The sequence below is a fragment of the Erythrolamprus reginae genome, chromosome 1, assembly GCF_031021105.1.
Source record: "Erythrolamprus reginae isolate rEryReg1 chromosome 1, rEryReg1.hap1, whole genome shotgun sequence".
NCBI classification, from domain to species: Eukaryota; Metazoa; Chordata; class Lepidosauria; order Squamata; family Dipsadidae; genus Erythrolamprus; species Erythrolamprus reginae.
Genome location: NC_091950.1, coordinates 381,585,086 through 381,601,274, shown reverse-complemented (window position 1 = coordinate 381,601,274; position 16,189 = coordinate 381,585,086). Strand labels below are relative to the sequence as shown.

General features: G+C 39.2%; 1 protein-coding gene across 2 annotated transcripts in view; it reads right to left on the bottom strand.

Annotated features, from left to right (window-relative positions):
* Nucleotides 1-15,984, bottom strand: part of EML6 (EMAP like 6) — a 123,822-nt gene extending 107,838 nt beyond the window's left edge. Inside the window, exons 1-2 of one of the 2 annotated variants that reach the window (XM_070734772.1) lie at nt 15,741-15,984; nt 11,155-11,928 (exon numbers count right to left, since the gene is read on the bottom strand). Coding sequence is in view for 1 of the 2 variants with exons in the window: in XM_070734771.1 (XP_070590872.1) it covers nt 11,155-11,351 (197 nt within the window). In the remaining variant the exon portion in view is untranslated. The remainder of the gene's footprint in view (nt 1-11,154; nt 11,929-15,740) is intronic. The other variant, XM_070734771.1, reaches the window with a different exon arrangement.
* Between the last annotated feature and the right edge of the window lie 205 nt (nt 15,985-16,189).

Genomic DNA, 16,189 nt, shown 5'->3' with positions numbered 1-16,189 from the left:
TGGAAAATAGAATCTTGAATAGAACTTTGGGAATTACAAGTTTATATTAAATACCTCAATCATATAAGTCATGTAGACACATATATTCCACTTATTATAAATAAGTAGAGGTCAAGTGCAAACCAGAACAGAACTTGAGAAAATAGCTTTTTGGCAGTCCAAATGAAAAAAAAAACAAAGATAAGGAATGATACATTAAATTAAGGTACATTGATATGGATTGTTGGGGGAAATGCATTAATTCTGGAATTCTGTGAATTGTATAAGTCTTTGAAAGAAAATAAAAATGAGAAAGGGGTAACTTTGTGCTTAACATACTATGCAAGTGCCATTTTTGAGCACTGTCCCCTGGCAAATTTGGGGAAGAATATCCCTGCCTATTATGTTTACTTCTCCAGAATAGCTTATGTATATTGATAATGATGTAATTAATGTAATGTAACATTTAAAAGCAGTATATGAGACAAAAGTTTAAGTAATTATAAAGTCAATAATAATAAAATAATAGCATGTTTATTTCTTTAATTTTTCATTCAGGCTTCTAAACTACCAGACTGAGTGGATTAGTATTCCTTTTACATCAATTAAGATGCAAGCCTAAATCAAAACAATTGTGAAATCCAGTTCTCAGATTGATAAACCTAGCAGCTGTTTCTCAAACAACCAAGGGGGATAGTTTGTCTTCTTTCTGTATGGCTGGGGGTAGACTTCAAATGTTCATACATTTAACAATTCAACTCCGACATTCTGGTTTGCCTAATAAACACTTAGGTTTATTTATGGTAGAGTGATTTGTAAATATAATTTGCTGCTAGAAATTTTTAAAAATTTGACTAAAGTCAAATCTATGTTTAATTAGTGTCACTTTAAATTGAATTTTGATCTCTGACTTAAGTGCTTGTTCTTCAGATCCTTATATTCTCAGTGTCCTTATCAGAACTTTCTCCATATTTTGGTGGCAACCAAAAATTTTAAAACAATTGAATTCAATTATTTTTTATTACATAGTAAGTAAGCAAGTTATTTTGAAAGTATGGAAAATGTCAACCTCCTTAACTGTATTCTTACATTCTTTAGCAACTCCTATAGACTTTCCACAATTTGTAACTTCCCAATCTCTTATCAGCTATGAGGGGATAAACTATGTCTTACTGCATCATTTAGCTAACATGGATTTACCTCCACAACAGTCATTAAATTCACTTTTCTTCTTCTGTACTTCTCCTGGATAGTGCCCTTGAATATTTTGGGAGTTTTCCCTTGGTCTCAATTCATCATCCTGCAAATCCTATTTTTATAAACTGCTAATTTTGTTTTAGAATTACCAGGCAACCTTGGATATGAAAATTGGTCCTTTTTCGTCACATACTAGAGCTATTTAATCCATTTTAGCCACTATAGCATCTTTAGCTGCCAGCTAACGGATTTGCTATCTCTTAATTTATTTAATTACAGTCAATGGCCAACATGGAGGACAATCTGCCTGTGACATCTGTCACCTGTAATTATATGTGGGAATGACCTTGAGAAAGAAGAAGGGAAAAGATGCTGTCTAGAGAATGATCACATAAAGAGGAACCTGCAGCTAAATAAAGGGGAGAGAAAGAAACTTAGAAAGGATCTGCTTTTACTCATCAGGCAGTAAAAAGACAATAGGATATTTATACTCTTGGACTTGCAAGATTATGATAATATGACCCTACAATACAGTAGAATTAGCTCATTTTTTGTGTTTCCTGACACTTCCTTCATAGGATTGAGTTGCTATATCACTAGGCCATCATCCACACAGTTCTAAAAAGTATGTTTTTGGATTGGTTTAAAATATCCACTCCAAGCAAATGCAACTCTTCCATTCTCCTATTAAAAATATTTTAGGAGTTATACCATTGGGGCTTAGAAAAAAGGTGGGTATAGGGAGTCATGGCAGAGATATGTAAAACAACATGGAAAATATAAACTTTTTTTCTTCCTTCAAACAATGTTAGGTGCGCTGCTAGGCATAGCTGCTAACCAGTAGGTGGGCAGAAACTAGGCATAGACTAGTGCTTTTCCCATTGTGTAATGCTTGAGTCTCAAAGCAGGCTTTCGAGCCAAGCCCAGCATCTTAACTACTACGTGGTTATGGAAAATAGGATGTTGTCTAAATCATCCTGATCCAGAAAAAGTTTTCTTACACATTTTTAAAGCCAAGTTCAAAGTGCATCTCTTCGATATAGATAGAAACTTTGTTAGCATGAATCCAACATATGCTTTCAAAGTGGTACAAATAAAATGTTTTGGATATTGCATGACTAGAAGATTCCCCTTATGAAATAATTGCATAAATTAGTTTTCTGTTTTGCAGTTACAACACATAAAGTCATTAAAAATGTTGGGTGCTTAGGTACCATCTTAAGAAGGGCAGGATATATAAATGTACCTTTCAATGTTGCACTTTTAGAACTGGAAAATACTTATAAATTGAATTGGAGACTTTGATTATTTTAGATTGAAACATGTATAATGGAATACAGGTTGAAAAACATCCTTAATCTTTTTAGAATATGCATTTTCTATAATTCTAAATATTTCTTTGGTGTATTTATTTGCAAAAAAATTCTTTAGTTGATACAGAGAAAGGAAAAGGTTATTTATATTGGATTTAGTCCAGAATTAGTTGAGTTAGAAATAGAGTTATTCAAAAGAGTGATAAATGATCTGCCAGCAATTTAAATTCTTTCATTACTCTGCAATCTTAAAGGCTGAAGACAAGCATTTCCTTTCCTTGGTTTCCTTCCAATTGCCAATAAACACAACAATACTATACTAGTGAGCATATGCACACTCAGTTCCTTCAAAGAAAGTCTCCTTCTGAACGTTACCCATCTAGATTTGTCAAAACATGAGATATTAAGATACATTGTTCATCATATCTGGAAGGCATCACTTTGGAGAGATCTATTTTAGGAAGTACATAAGTAGATTTGACAAGCTTGCCAGGAAAGTACACTAGATTATGAAAGGTTTAAAAGTCTCCAAAGAAAAATACAAGGATGACATGATATTATTAGGTGGAAGTAACTTATGGAGCTTTGTGAATAAAAGAGAAAGGATTCAATGGAGCATTATGGTGATTAATCTTCCCTTGCTAAGTAGGCAACATTAATTCATTGACAAAAACCTATTTATAACCATGTGCACCTGGGTTTAGTAAAATTCTCTCAAGAAAATACAGGTACAATGATTAAACTTTCTATTATTGAGAAAGATATTAATTGCAATCTATTTTATATAACAAGGTTCTATAGAAGAATGTGATGTGTAGAAGCTGCCCTTTGGTAAAAGCAGATGTTCTCTTTAAACCCTTTACTATCATACAGAGCACAATATCACTCAGTGTATAAGCAGATTCTAGTAGTAATTGAAAAGTAATTTTAACACCATGAAGGAATACAAAATGAATGTAACATTATTCTAGGGAAAGACAGCTGATGGGATATATCTAAGACCATTGATGAGGTTTTCAAAACACATTTTTAGCAATATGATACCACTTTTCATTTCCTTCTTTCTTTCTTCACATAAGATGGACATCTACAACTGAAAGTGCTGAGGATAATTTATGTGAGAAAAATAGATGTATTATATTAATATCTTATCTCAGACAATACCAGCTGTACAGAATTGATTTATTTAAACAGTAGCAAAAAGATATATCTCAAATTGTGTGGCAGGAAAAAACATGAATTAAAAACAATGAAAGGTATCACAAGATGTAAAAGAAAGAGAAGAGTGGGTCTACTTGATTTGAAATTGACAATACGTGCACTGAAAAAAAAAATGCATGTTTCCAATAAATTGATCAGGTGATAATAGAACTGGAATAGTTGGCAGAAAGAAATATAGTTGCGCAATGTTTTAGACAGGACAACATATATGCAGAAAACAATCTATATCACACCTGCATTGTTGAAAGAATATTTTAAATTGTGAGAAACATTTAAAAAAAGATAAAAGCATAATTTACACGTTTAACATCTGAAAAATTCCACTATTCATCTTTTCAAAATGTATGCTACATAATATCTTAAAGTTATGTTTCTTCTTCAGTAATAAATTATACCTGACACAGTGGTATCTGTCATGATGTCACTCCTATATACATTCAGGCAGTGATGGGCTACCAAAATCTTTACTACCACACTGTGGGCGTGGCTTATGCATTGGTGCTCTGGGGTGGAGTTCAATTTTTGCTACCCCACTGCGTTCTCCCCCATCCGGGCAGTAGCCCACCCGATTATCTACTATATAAAGTGTACGTACACACATGTACACACAGCTCCTCTAAAATTATGCACATTCAAATTAATTTACTGCCATAGGAAAAACATACCCAGAGCCCAGAAGGGGGGGGGGGGAATCAAAATTTTGCTACCAGTACTACTGTGTACCTGACCAAAATTTTGCTACCGGTACTGCATACCTGACCGTACCTGTAGGAGCCCATCACTGCATTCAGGAATGTCACTAGAATTCTTTTCCAATCCAGATATCAATCCAATCGTTTCTACAGAGCATGATTTTTTTAAACCAGTGGTCCCCAATCCTTTTGCCTCCATTGGTCCTCTTTTCCCTCCCAAATTTAAAACATAATGCAACAAATGATTTGTCAACAGAGCAGCATATCTAACTCAAGGTGTAATTAGAGTTTATCTTTGTTATTAAAACAGCTAACAGAATCTGTTCCAATTGGAAGCTAATGTGCATGCATTAAGAATGGAGGTAGAAACAAGATATTATTTTCTCCAGTAAATTCCAAATTTTCTAAAACTTTTCCTGTAAAATTACATCTCTGAACCCATGAAACTATAACATTGCTCTAAGCATTAACTTCTCATCTCACAAGAGAAAAAAGAAAAAACCGCAGAATCATACAATATGGTTCTTGCCTACTGATATAATCAGTATAACAGTTTAAATTGTTCCTGCAGCTATGAAACCTAAATACTTACTATTCCTATATGTATACAGTATGTACACATCCAAAATGAATGAATCAACATAAAAAGGCACTATCCGAATCAGATATTATAAAAACTATATTATATGACACACAATTCTAATTTTGTATGTTTTTTTTCCTTTTTGTATCTCTATTTGTAAACTGTCTGTTAGATTCCAGTGGGATAAAAAATTGTAAAGAAATAAAATATTTTCAAAAATACAATTAGTACAATTGGGGTTTTTTTTAAAGTCAGGTAGATAAGGGATCTTTATATATGTATGATACTTTTCGGAGTATAAGACACACCTTCCCTCCCCCCCCCAAAAAAGGGTGGAAATGTTGGTGCATCTTATAGACCGAATGCAGCCATTTTTGCTGTCCCAATGCCCTCCCCCCAACCTTCAGAGAGCTCTTGGATGCTGGGGAATGGCAAAAATACCCGGTTTTGCTAAAAACTGGGGAGCCTGCAGAGAGCTCTTGAGGACTGGCGGGAAAGCAAAAATGCCTCCATTTTTGTGAAAAAATGCCCAAAAAATGGCCTGTTTTTCACAAAAATAGGGGCATTTTTGCCATTCCCCAAGCACCTAAGAGCTGTCTGCAGGCTCCCCAGAACCTTTGCTCCCCCAATTTTTGCAAAAGAACCCAGGCAAAAATGGCCCATTTTTCACAAAAATGGGGCTGTTTTTGTCTTCTAACTACCCCATCTAGCATGACTGGAGGAGCAATTCTGGGAGTTGAAATCCATTTGTCTTAAAGCTGTCAAGTTTGAAAACCTCTGGATTAGGGATTAAGGGTATTCAAACTTGACAAGTTTAAGACATGTGGACTTCAATTCCCATTCCTGAGCTAGCATGACTGGAGGAGGAATTCTGGGAGTTGAAGTCTACAAGTCTTAAAGTTGCCAAGTTTGAAGTTTGTAAAAAGTGTACATGGTTGTAAAAAGTATTCTGCTACACTGGTATTTTATTAAATAATATATTACTATATCATTTGGTTCAGAATACATTTTTCCTTGTTTTCCACCTCTAAAATCTAGGTGCATCTTACACTCTGGTGCATCTTATACTCCGAAAAATGTGGTACATAGGCAGTCCTTAACTTATGACTGCAATTGAGCCCAAAATTTCTGTCGCTGAGACATTTGTTAAGTGAATTTTGTCCCATTTTATGATCTTTCTTGCCACAGTTGTTAAGAAAATCACTGTAGTTATTAAGTTAGTGACAAGGTTGTTAATTGAATCTGGCTTCCCCATTGACTTTGCTTGCTAGATAGTTGCAAGAGATGATCGCATGAGCCCAGCAACCATAAGTTATCAAGTGTCTGAATTTTGATCATGTGACCATAGGGATCATAAGTGTGAAAAACGGTCATATGTCACTTTTTTCAGTGACTCATGAACTGTTGTAAGTTCATACTACCTATATACTCTTGTGGTAAAAATGTCCACTCAAAATGAGGATCCAAAGAGACTGTAGATAAATGCAATAAGCTATATCCTAAGATTTTTATTAATATTGATTGTTTTTTCATTGATTATTTGACCCCTATGAAATCATTAAGTATTGTACCACATGATTCTTGACAAATCTATATTTTCTTTTATGTACACTCAGAGCATATGCACCAAGACAAATTCCTTCTGTATCCAATCACATTTGGCCAAGAATTCTATCTATCTATCTATCTATCTATCTATCTATCTATCTATCTATCTATCTATCTATCTATCTATCTATCTATCATCTATCTATCTATCTATCTATCTATCTATCTATCTATCTTCCATATGGAATTGTGTTAACTATAGGATCATTTGGCTTCTTGCCCAAAAATTACAGAAGAGAACAAAGCAAGGTTTCGATTTATATATATTTGTTTTTTTGTGCTACACAAGAAAGATAAAGAAAATGTTGTAGATCAGTGTGTCCCTTACTCTAAAATGTCTTTGATAAGTTGAGTATAACTTTACTATGGTATCCCAGCATTCTTTCACACTGCAAAGATTCTATCCTACTACATAACATCAACATATTGTATAAACATTATGTTTATACATATGTATTGTATGTACAAATGCTACACAGACAATAGCCCTTATTGTATCTACATACTTCTTTTTATACCATTCCATTCACACTCTAAGAAAGTCTGCTGTCTGGTTTCTGTTCTGTGTTGGCATTCCAGTACCTCAGACTGTGAAAAAAAATCACTTTCCAACATAACAATGATCCTAAGCACACAGGGACAACTCTGTGAATATCCTAGAATAGCCCAACCAGAGCCCTGACCTGAATCCTGTTGAACCTGTGGTGAAGTCTAAATTTTTGCCACCATTCTGTGGGTGTGGCTTTGGCATGATGTGGGGGTCATGTGATGGGTGTGGCCAACTTGACATCATGTAAGTCACTCTCTATTAGAGCCAGGAGCTGCACATTCTGGAGCACATTCTGACCTTCTGAAGCACCCAATGCTTTGAGTTTCCCTCCGCGATCTGGCATGACTGCCCAAGCGAACCTCAAAGCATCTTCTTGCCCCGCTCTTCATCCTGGAGGGCTGCATATCCCCACCCCACCCCACCAACCCTCCATACAAATCGCCTGCCCTATTTCTGAAAAGGCAGAGGCCCACCTGCAGGGTGGTCCAAAGAGGGGAGGAGGATGTTGTAGAAAAGGCCGCCTTTGACGTCTGCCTCCTATGCTGGCTCCAAAACATGGCTTGCAGAGTCCAGCACTCTGGGGGAAGGAGGCTCAAACGTGGCGGTGCTTCCCACCAGTGAAGAAGCTGAATGAGAGGGGTGGAATCTGCGGGAGAGGGCCAGAGCTGACCTGGGTGAAAGCACTTACCAGGCCAGTGCAGGTAGCTCTTCATCTTCATCAGGTCACCACACTTGTAGTCATGAGGCAAGATGGAGTGATTGCCACACCTCCTCAGCAACAGGCATGCTGGGGCCTCCTTGCCTGCCTTGCTGCCTTTGTGTACTGTGTGGAAGCAGCCATTGCTGCTAGTCTCGCCACCCTCCCTCCATGCTTGGCTGCACACATCTGGCTGCCTGAAGCAACCTCGCTGCCGTTTACTTTCTTCCTTCTCCTGCCATGAAACGGAAGCAAACAGCTGGTGGCAAGGTTGCTTCAAGCAGGTGGACATTGCAGTGAGGTGGGGAGGGAGGGTGGGGAGAGTGGCAGTGGCCTTTTTATTATTTATTTATTTATTTATTACTTAGATTTGTATGCCGCCCCTCTCCGAAGACTCGGGGCGGCTCACAACACGTGGAAACAAATCATAAATAATCTGACAAATTTAAAATATTTAAAGATTTAAAAAAGGCCCCATATACTAACAGATGTACACACAAGCATACCATATATAAATTAAACATGCCCAGGGGGAGATGTTTCAGTTCCCCCATGCCTGACGGCAAAGGTGGGTTTTAAGGAGTTTACAGAAGGCAGGAAGAGTAGGGGCAGTTCTAATCTCCGGGGGGGAGTTGGTTCCAGAGGGCCGGTGCCGCCACAGAGAAGGCTCTTCCCCTGGGGCCCGCCAACCGACATTGTTTAGTTGACGGGACCCGGAGAAGGCCCACTCTGTGGGACCTAATCGGTCGCTGGGATTCGTGCGGCAGGAGGCGGTCTCGGAGATATTCTGGTCCAATGCCATGAAGGGCTTTAAAGGTCATAACCAACACTTTGAATTGTGACCGGAAACTGATCGGCAGCCAATGCAGACTGCATGGACATGGCAAAGACATGTTACTGGGGTGGTGATGGTGAACAATCATTCCGGCCAGCCTACAACAGATGCGGCGACCTGGTGAAGATGAAGGGTTACCTGCAATGGCCCACCCATGTAAGCACCAATGCCCAGACCAAAGGGACAGCTCCACTTTGGCTCTCTCCCTGCATGGGGGTCTGCTGCTTTGCCAGTCAGTGGCAGCTTCCACCCCTCTCACCCTGTGTCTTCATTGGCGGGAAGAACCCCCATGACTGAGCCTCCTTCTCCCGGAGCATCAGACTCCACAAGCTGAGTTCTGGGAGTGGTGCTGTTGGTCAAAGAGAGGAGGCAGGTAGCCAGGTGGGAAGCCAGTAGGTTGCTTCAGAGCTCCAAGGCTCGAGGAGCCGGCAGGGGAGGCACAGATGGAAGGCGGTCTTTTCTACAGCATCCTGCTCCCCTCTTTGGATCACTCTGCAGGGGGGGCTCTGCTTTTGCAGAAATGGAGTGGGCGTATATGCAGCAGTCCCTGGTCATCCACTTGCCCTCCTGGAGCACTGCAACCACTGCCCCTCTCAGCATCTGCATTTTCAAGGGTTTCCCACCCACTTACTGGCTTGGCTGGGATGGACACCAACCTCGGAAGGCACGCAGGCATAGGGGAGTGCCAGGAAGGTCACATGGAAGGCAAGCAAGCATAACAGGGCTGTGGAGAAGGGAGTAAGCTGCTACGTCCCTTCCCTGACACCCTAACATGCTTGCCTGCCTTCCATGTAGCCTTCCGCTTGCCTGACTTTGCAAGCTGGACACGGGGACTCCAGGAAGTCTGTGTGGAAAGCAGGAAAGCATGTTGGGGCTGCAGGCCATGAGAAATGGAATAAGGAAGGCAGGCTGGGATGGGGGTGCAGTGGCAACTAGATAGGCCACGACTTTGCAGGCTTATCTGGCAGGCAGATCAGGGGCTCAGTGCTTCAGGCAGGCAAGCTGAAGAGCAGAGACTGGGTGGGGCAGGGTGAGTGAGCAGCCACTGGGGGACTGGTTCAAGAGTGTGGCCAGCCAGCCGTCGCTAACGGTTCGTCAAACCACTGGTGGCCACTGCTACCAGTACATCCAAACCGGTCTGAACTGGTAACATTTCACCCCTGTATTGTACATCTCTGAAGGGATATGAAAATGGCTGTTCATTGATGGTTGCCATCCAACCTGACTGAACTTGAGAGGATTTTCAAGGAAGAATGGCAGAAAATTCCCCAATCCAGGTGTACAAAGCTTGTCGTGTCATTTTCAAAAAGACTCAAGGCTGTAATTGAATGAAGGATCCGAATACTTATGCCATTGTGATATTTCAGGTTTTTTTCTTTTTAATAAATTTATAGACTTTTGTCATTATGGGATATTGAGTGTAGATTAATGAGGAAAAATGAATTTCAACAACTGTAGAATCAGGCTGCAGCATAACAAAATCTACAAAAGTCAAGGAGCTCTGAATACTTCCTGAATGCACCTGTATATGATAGAAAGCTAGATAAACATCCATAGGCTATACTTTCCTTCTGCATAGTTTAATTATATGGGTCTTAACACCTGAACAGGGAGAAGGCAAAAGTGCATTTAAATCTTTACTTTTGCAAACCACTACAGCTATTTTGTAACTGAGCATGCAATTAAAAATCATTAACAATTAAGTCATCACATGACTGTGTCTGATTTTATGATTTTTGCAGTGGTAGGCAAACACATCCATCATTAAGTGAACCCACTGTTCACGAAGACTGATTTTTGCTGAAAAATGTAAATTCAGCAAAAAATATCATAAATCATGGTCAAAGGATGTTGCCAATGGCCCTAAATGCTTGCCAGTTACCAAGTGCCCAAAATGCAATCATCTAATTGTTGGGGAGGGGGGAAAATAAAATCTGATCTGGCTTAACTGAAAACATATCTCAAAGATTTCAGCAGAACATACAGCCAAGTAAATATCCTGAGAATTGAATTACAAATAATAAAAAGGACAAACAACAAAAATATTATCCCACGTTTAGAATAATTTGGTAAAACTGAGCAATTTTCCTAAATAAAAAGTAGAAATCAGATTACAAATTCATTACACCAATCAACTCTACTATTCACACTTTTGGCTGCACAGAACACACCCTAGCTGAATGCACAGGTGAATTAAAAAGAATACAGGATGATCCAAAGGATAGATCCAAATTATAATAGTATTTTGTTGGGAAAGACACAAGAATGAGCTCCAGATCTGAGATTTAGGATACAATTTCTTTCAACATCATGGGTCATAAATCCACAAAAATTAAAAACTAAGTAGGATCCAAGTGCATGCAGCTATATTTTGACATATTCATATATTTTTTTAAAATGCAAGAATTATGCTAAATCATGTGAAGTTGGGGAGAGCTGTTTAATCAAACATTCCCTTCTCATTGCACCCGTTTCTTACCTGATAATGTCATCGTTGTGCCCCAGGAAAAATCTCTGTGTATGCTCTTTGGTGTTATAAACCACGCCGACTCCTGCCACAAAGTAAACCACTTCTTTGCCTGCTGTGTAGTACAGGTTGTTGCGGCACTGATGACCCCTATACCCATATACCCACTCCAGATGGAGCTGGCATCTAGGAGCTGTCCGATCTGCCATGATAATAACCCCCCCTCCTTAGAAGCACAGAGGAAAAAATACTGGAGCTATTGCCCCCAGCCCCACGTTTTTGCCTTTCCTGTTTCCTTATTATAAATGATCTCAATTTTTGCTCAGCTGCCAAATCATTCAGCTGCCCTTCCTGATGCTGAGGATTTTTAGTGAAAATGCATCCCGAGTCTTGCTCTGCTGCTGCTGGATTCCTAGTGCTGAGCCGCCACCATAATCTTCTACAGCCAAAGATGAACAGCCGTTGCTGCTTTCCCAGTTTTGCAAGCCAGATAACTTGGAGGGGGGAGCACACACATTGAGGCAAATTCCGAGTCAAATACCGCGGAAGGCATGAGCCTCTCTGCATCAAGTGCAGAACACTGGTGCTGTGGATATCATTATGCCTTTTAAGTTTCTTGAAAAGAGTAAGTCACTACCTTTTGAACATGGTTATAGTTCTTATCTGTGGAAAATGTGTTGCTGACATGAAAAATAACTTTTAAAAAATCTCAGCACATTCTGTGACTGGGTAATGAAGAAAATAGTCTTCTACAGATTCGCAACTGAGTGTAAAAACAAGATATTTCTGTAAGGAAAAAGAAAGAAGTTTATATATATATATATACATACTGTAATCTGAAGGGTAACAGTTTGAGCTACTTTGCAAACTGTAAGTTTTAGTCTTTCCTTAAGGCATGAAATTGGAGAAGATTTACCTATTGGTCGCTAGGAGTTGAAAATAATTCGATGGCACATAATCAATCAATCATAAGCATGAAAGCTAAGACTTTGAGCCACCCAGTTTCTCTCAGAACAATGTACCTTACAGGGTTGTTGTTATGGAGAAAATAGGAGACAGAAGCGGTGCTTTGAATTGTACAAAATAAAGGCACTCCACCAAAGTACATAAATATAATAATAGGAAGTAAAGTAGCACCTCTACCTATGAACGCCTCTACTTACAAACTTTTCTAGATTAGAACTGGGTGTTCAAGAATTTTTTGCCTCTTCTCAAAAACCATTTTCCACTTACAAACTTGACCCTCTGAAACTGTAACTGAAAAAGGCAGGGAGAAGCCTTTGTGGGGCCTCTCTAGGAATGTTCTGGGAGGAAACAGGGTCTCTACCCTCCCTGTGGTTTCCCCAATCGCGCACATTATTTGTTTTTACATTTATTCCTATGGGAAAAATTGCTTCTTCTTACAAACTTTTCTACATCATCACCATCATCACCATCGTCATCATCATCATCATCATCATTATTTATTAGATTTGTATGCTGCCCCTCTCCAAAGACTTGAAGCAGCTCACAGCAAACAATATACAGTGTACAAATCTAATGTTTAAAAAGCAGTTTCAAGAAACCCTTATAATAAAAAGCAATCATACAACCCAAACAAACCATACATAAACCATAAGAGCTGAGGGGTATATCAACATGGTCACAGAACAAATTAAGTTCATAAGTAGAGGTACCACTGTATTAAAGAATGATTTAAAAGCAATGAAATGGTTACTTTTCAAATAAAGGTGGTATATTAACCTTTGCAAGGCTATGAATTATAAATCAAAGCAGTTTATTGTTTTGCTTTTCCCATTCTCTTCACAACAGGAGATTTTTCCCCCTCTGTCCTCATTTTACTGTGGTTTCCATACATCCATTCTACCAATAAAATTGTAACTCACAAACTCATTATTTGTATCAAAAGACAAAAGGAGAAGGATTTTTTTTTGGGGGGGGGGGGACCCAGGCATACACAATTCTACATGGGCATCTCTGTAAGATGCGCTGCCTATTACAAATTTTCACCAACTGCATCACTTTTGCCCTCTGTACTTCTGGTTCTCTATTCCAGTATGAAGGTAAAACATAAATAATAAAAAGGACAGCACAGTGTGTGGAAATGAAGCCTCCTTTTCTTTCGAAATTTAGAAAATACTCTATTCCCTTTAATATATAACTTAATGTAATGAATATCAAAATATATAACTTAATGTAATGAATATCAAAAGTTTTTAACAGAGGTTAACTATAAATTATACAACAAAGAAGCAACCAATTGAACTCCCATAGAGAAGAAACTTGAGTCCCCAAATTTGAGAAACACAGGATCACTTATTTAATATTGGGCAGACATATCAGAGTAATAGGCAGTTGGAAGAGAACCCACTTTTAAATATTTTTTTTAACCACAGGGGAAAAAAGAGCTTAATAACTTCCTGCTTTTAGAGGCAAGTCAAAGTAATTTGATTGAATTTCACAGTGAAACGAACAATCCCTTTGGGAGTTTCTGAGGAATAGTAGTGATGTTATAGTCTGGCAACATATCAAAAACAGGTTGCCTCAATGCCAAGACTCTAATTTTGCAGTAGTGGATGAAGTATGCCTGTGAACGGACATCAGTCCCAGAGTGAAAGTTATGAGTTTCTCACAGATCTCAGTCTTTTAAATTCTTTTGATTGTTTTATATATCCTAATACAATGATATAAGTGCCATGAGTTAAACAGATGTAGGATGCATATTTATACAAAGCTTTAAAATTAGGATACTTTTTGACTCAGGTTGCAACCTATATAATGTTGGGGCAAGTTCTAGTGAGTTCAACAAGACTTCATTTTCCGTAAATGTGTACAAATAATGTTAGACTGATTTACAAGCTGAATACACATTTCAGAGAACTGCCATATAGTTCAATAATATATTTTATGTTCTGGATAATTGTAAAATAGACTACAACAAGGCATATTTAAACTCAGATATGTGGGCTCCTGTAGGTATCCCCACAAGATAGTATAGGACTCCTCTTTAGATTGTAATCAATTGTTATAGGAGGAAGATAAATTCAAATCTTCAATACTGCAATTCAAATTTTTATTGCTTAAAGTGCTTTATTTGCTTGAAATTTTCCATGTAGAAAAGTGTGACAAATTGCAACAAGAAAATACAGTGATAATGAGCAGAAAATCTGCATATAGTATTTTATTATTGATAGTCAACACAATCCTATACTACAGTAAATAAATCAATTTGGATTAATGGGTTTTATGAATAGGATGAAGGTCCAAGCAGCATGGTTTCCAATAACATTATTTGCAAAACAAAGTGTTCCATTCCAATATAATTTTAATCATGAAATTTTCCAATGGCCTTAGGAAAACAATGCTCCTTCACAGCTTCCTTCACATCAATCTAGTATCCAGGAAAAACAGTACTGAATATTTTACAGGACTGATCAAATAAATTTGATAAACTAGTGCATCTGAAATAATTTTAAAAGTCTCTGAACATATGCATTACTACCATAGTCTGAGGACTGAATGAATGAAACATTTCCCACCCCCCTCGATCTTTTGTCAATTCCTGAATCAACTGCCTGTCTACTAAAATTGAATAAACAGCAAAACCTAGGCATCCCTGAAACTGGAATACCCAGAGATAAAGATTACTCCATACTTATCCTGTTCAAATCCTTGCTCAAAATCCTTCCTCCCCCTTTGTGTTAAATCTAACAGACCCCCACAGGCAGCCTCTCCTCTCAGCTTTGCACAGGAGGGAGGCTACTGGCTTCATGCTCTCCAGGAAGCCCAGAAGCAGAGCAGGAAAGCAAATAGCTCTTCTCAGCTGCAGCTCTTTAATATCTGGTCTGATTAAAACAAAAAAAACACCCCTTCTTTATGGAGAAGAGTAATCTTCTCTGAAAGCTGTCTGAGCTAGTGACCATAATATATATATATATTCAGTTTCACAAACTAAATGCAGTATGAAGGGGGGATTTCTCTAGTCTTGTTGTGTAGAGAATTGGTCTATGCCAGATATTATGAAAAGGAAAGAAAATGTCTGTCCAATTCCTCATTCCATTCCAAGTTTTTGCATATGTACACTCCACATTCCTCCCCGTTATATATTTGCTTGAGAGTAAGATTCACTAAGCTGAGGGGGGACTTGGGAGAGAAACCCCTTTGCAACCGCAGGCAGAATAGCAAAGCAAATAACACCCTTCCCCCATCGCTCTCCACATCACCCTTGGCTGCTAAGGAGCTAAGCATCGCTCCGCTTCCCTAGCAATAAAAATAGTGATAATAAATTCATATTCCCGATGGTTTGCTGACACCCCTCCCCCCCAACTTCTGACTCACCAAATTAGCTCCCCGGGTATGGCCACTTCTCTCCCTGTGCAACGGTTTAGTAGTTCTGAATAACCTAAAATTACGGAGCCTTTCCACAGAGTAAGGGGAAAAGGTCTCGGAGCAATTTTGTACGGTTGCTGTGCAAAGCAACCTTTATAATAATGCTTCAACATGGCAGATTAATTACCTCTGTCACTATTCTTAACATTATCCACCCGAGGCGGGTTCCCCCGAGCCACCACCCCACAGACCGTGATTTTGACAGTCACCTGTCAAGAGCAGGAGCAACGGCTATGAACCCGGCATTCTGAAAAGGAGGGAGGGAGGCAGGCAGGCGAGCGAGCGAGCGAACGAGCGAGCGGCTGCACCAGGAGGAGAGTGAGCCGTACTCCCACCTCCTCAACTTCTCCCCAGCCCATTGCTGCTCTCCCCCGCCCTGCTCGCAGCGGCACGTCTCCTAGGCAGCCATGAAACCGCCTCATCATTCGACGGGATGGGCAAAAAAACAAAAAAGCCAAGCTGCGTCATCGCTCCTCCAGCATCTGGTTAAATTCCCTTGGAAACCCCGGCGACTTGAAGGTCTCGCCTCCTTCATATCGATTGAGGGGCAGAGGCTCATGGGAATGGTAGTTTGAGTGGCTTGTTTTAAGGCGCCTTCCGAAGAACTTCGAGTCCCCCGAGTGCTATTCGCGCGCCCGGCTGGCTCTTACCCGCCTCC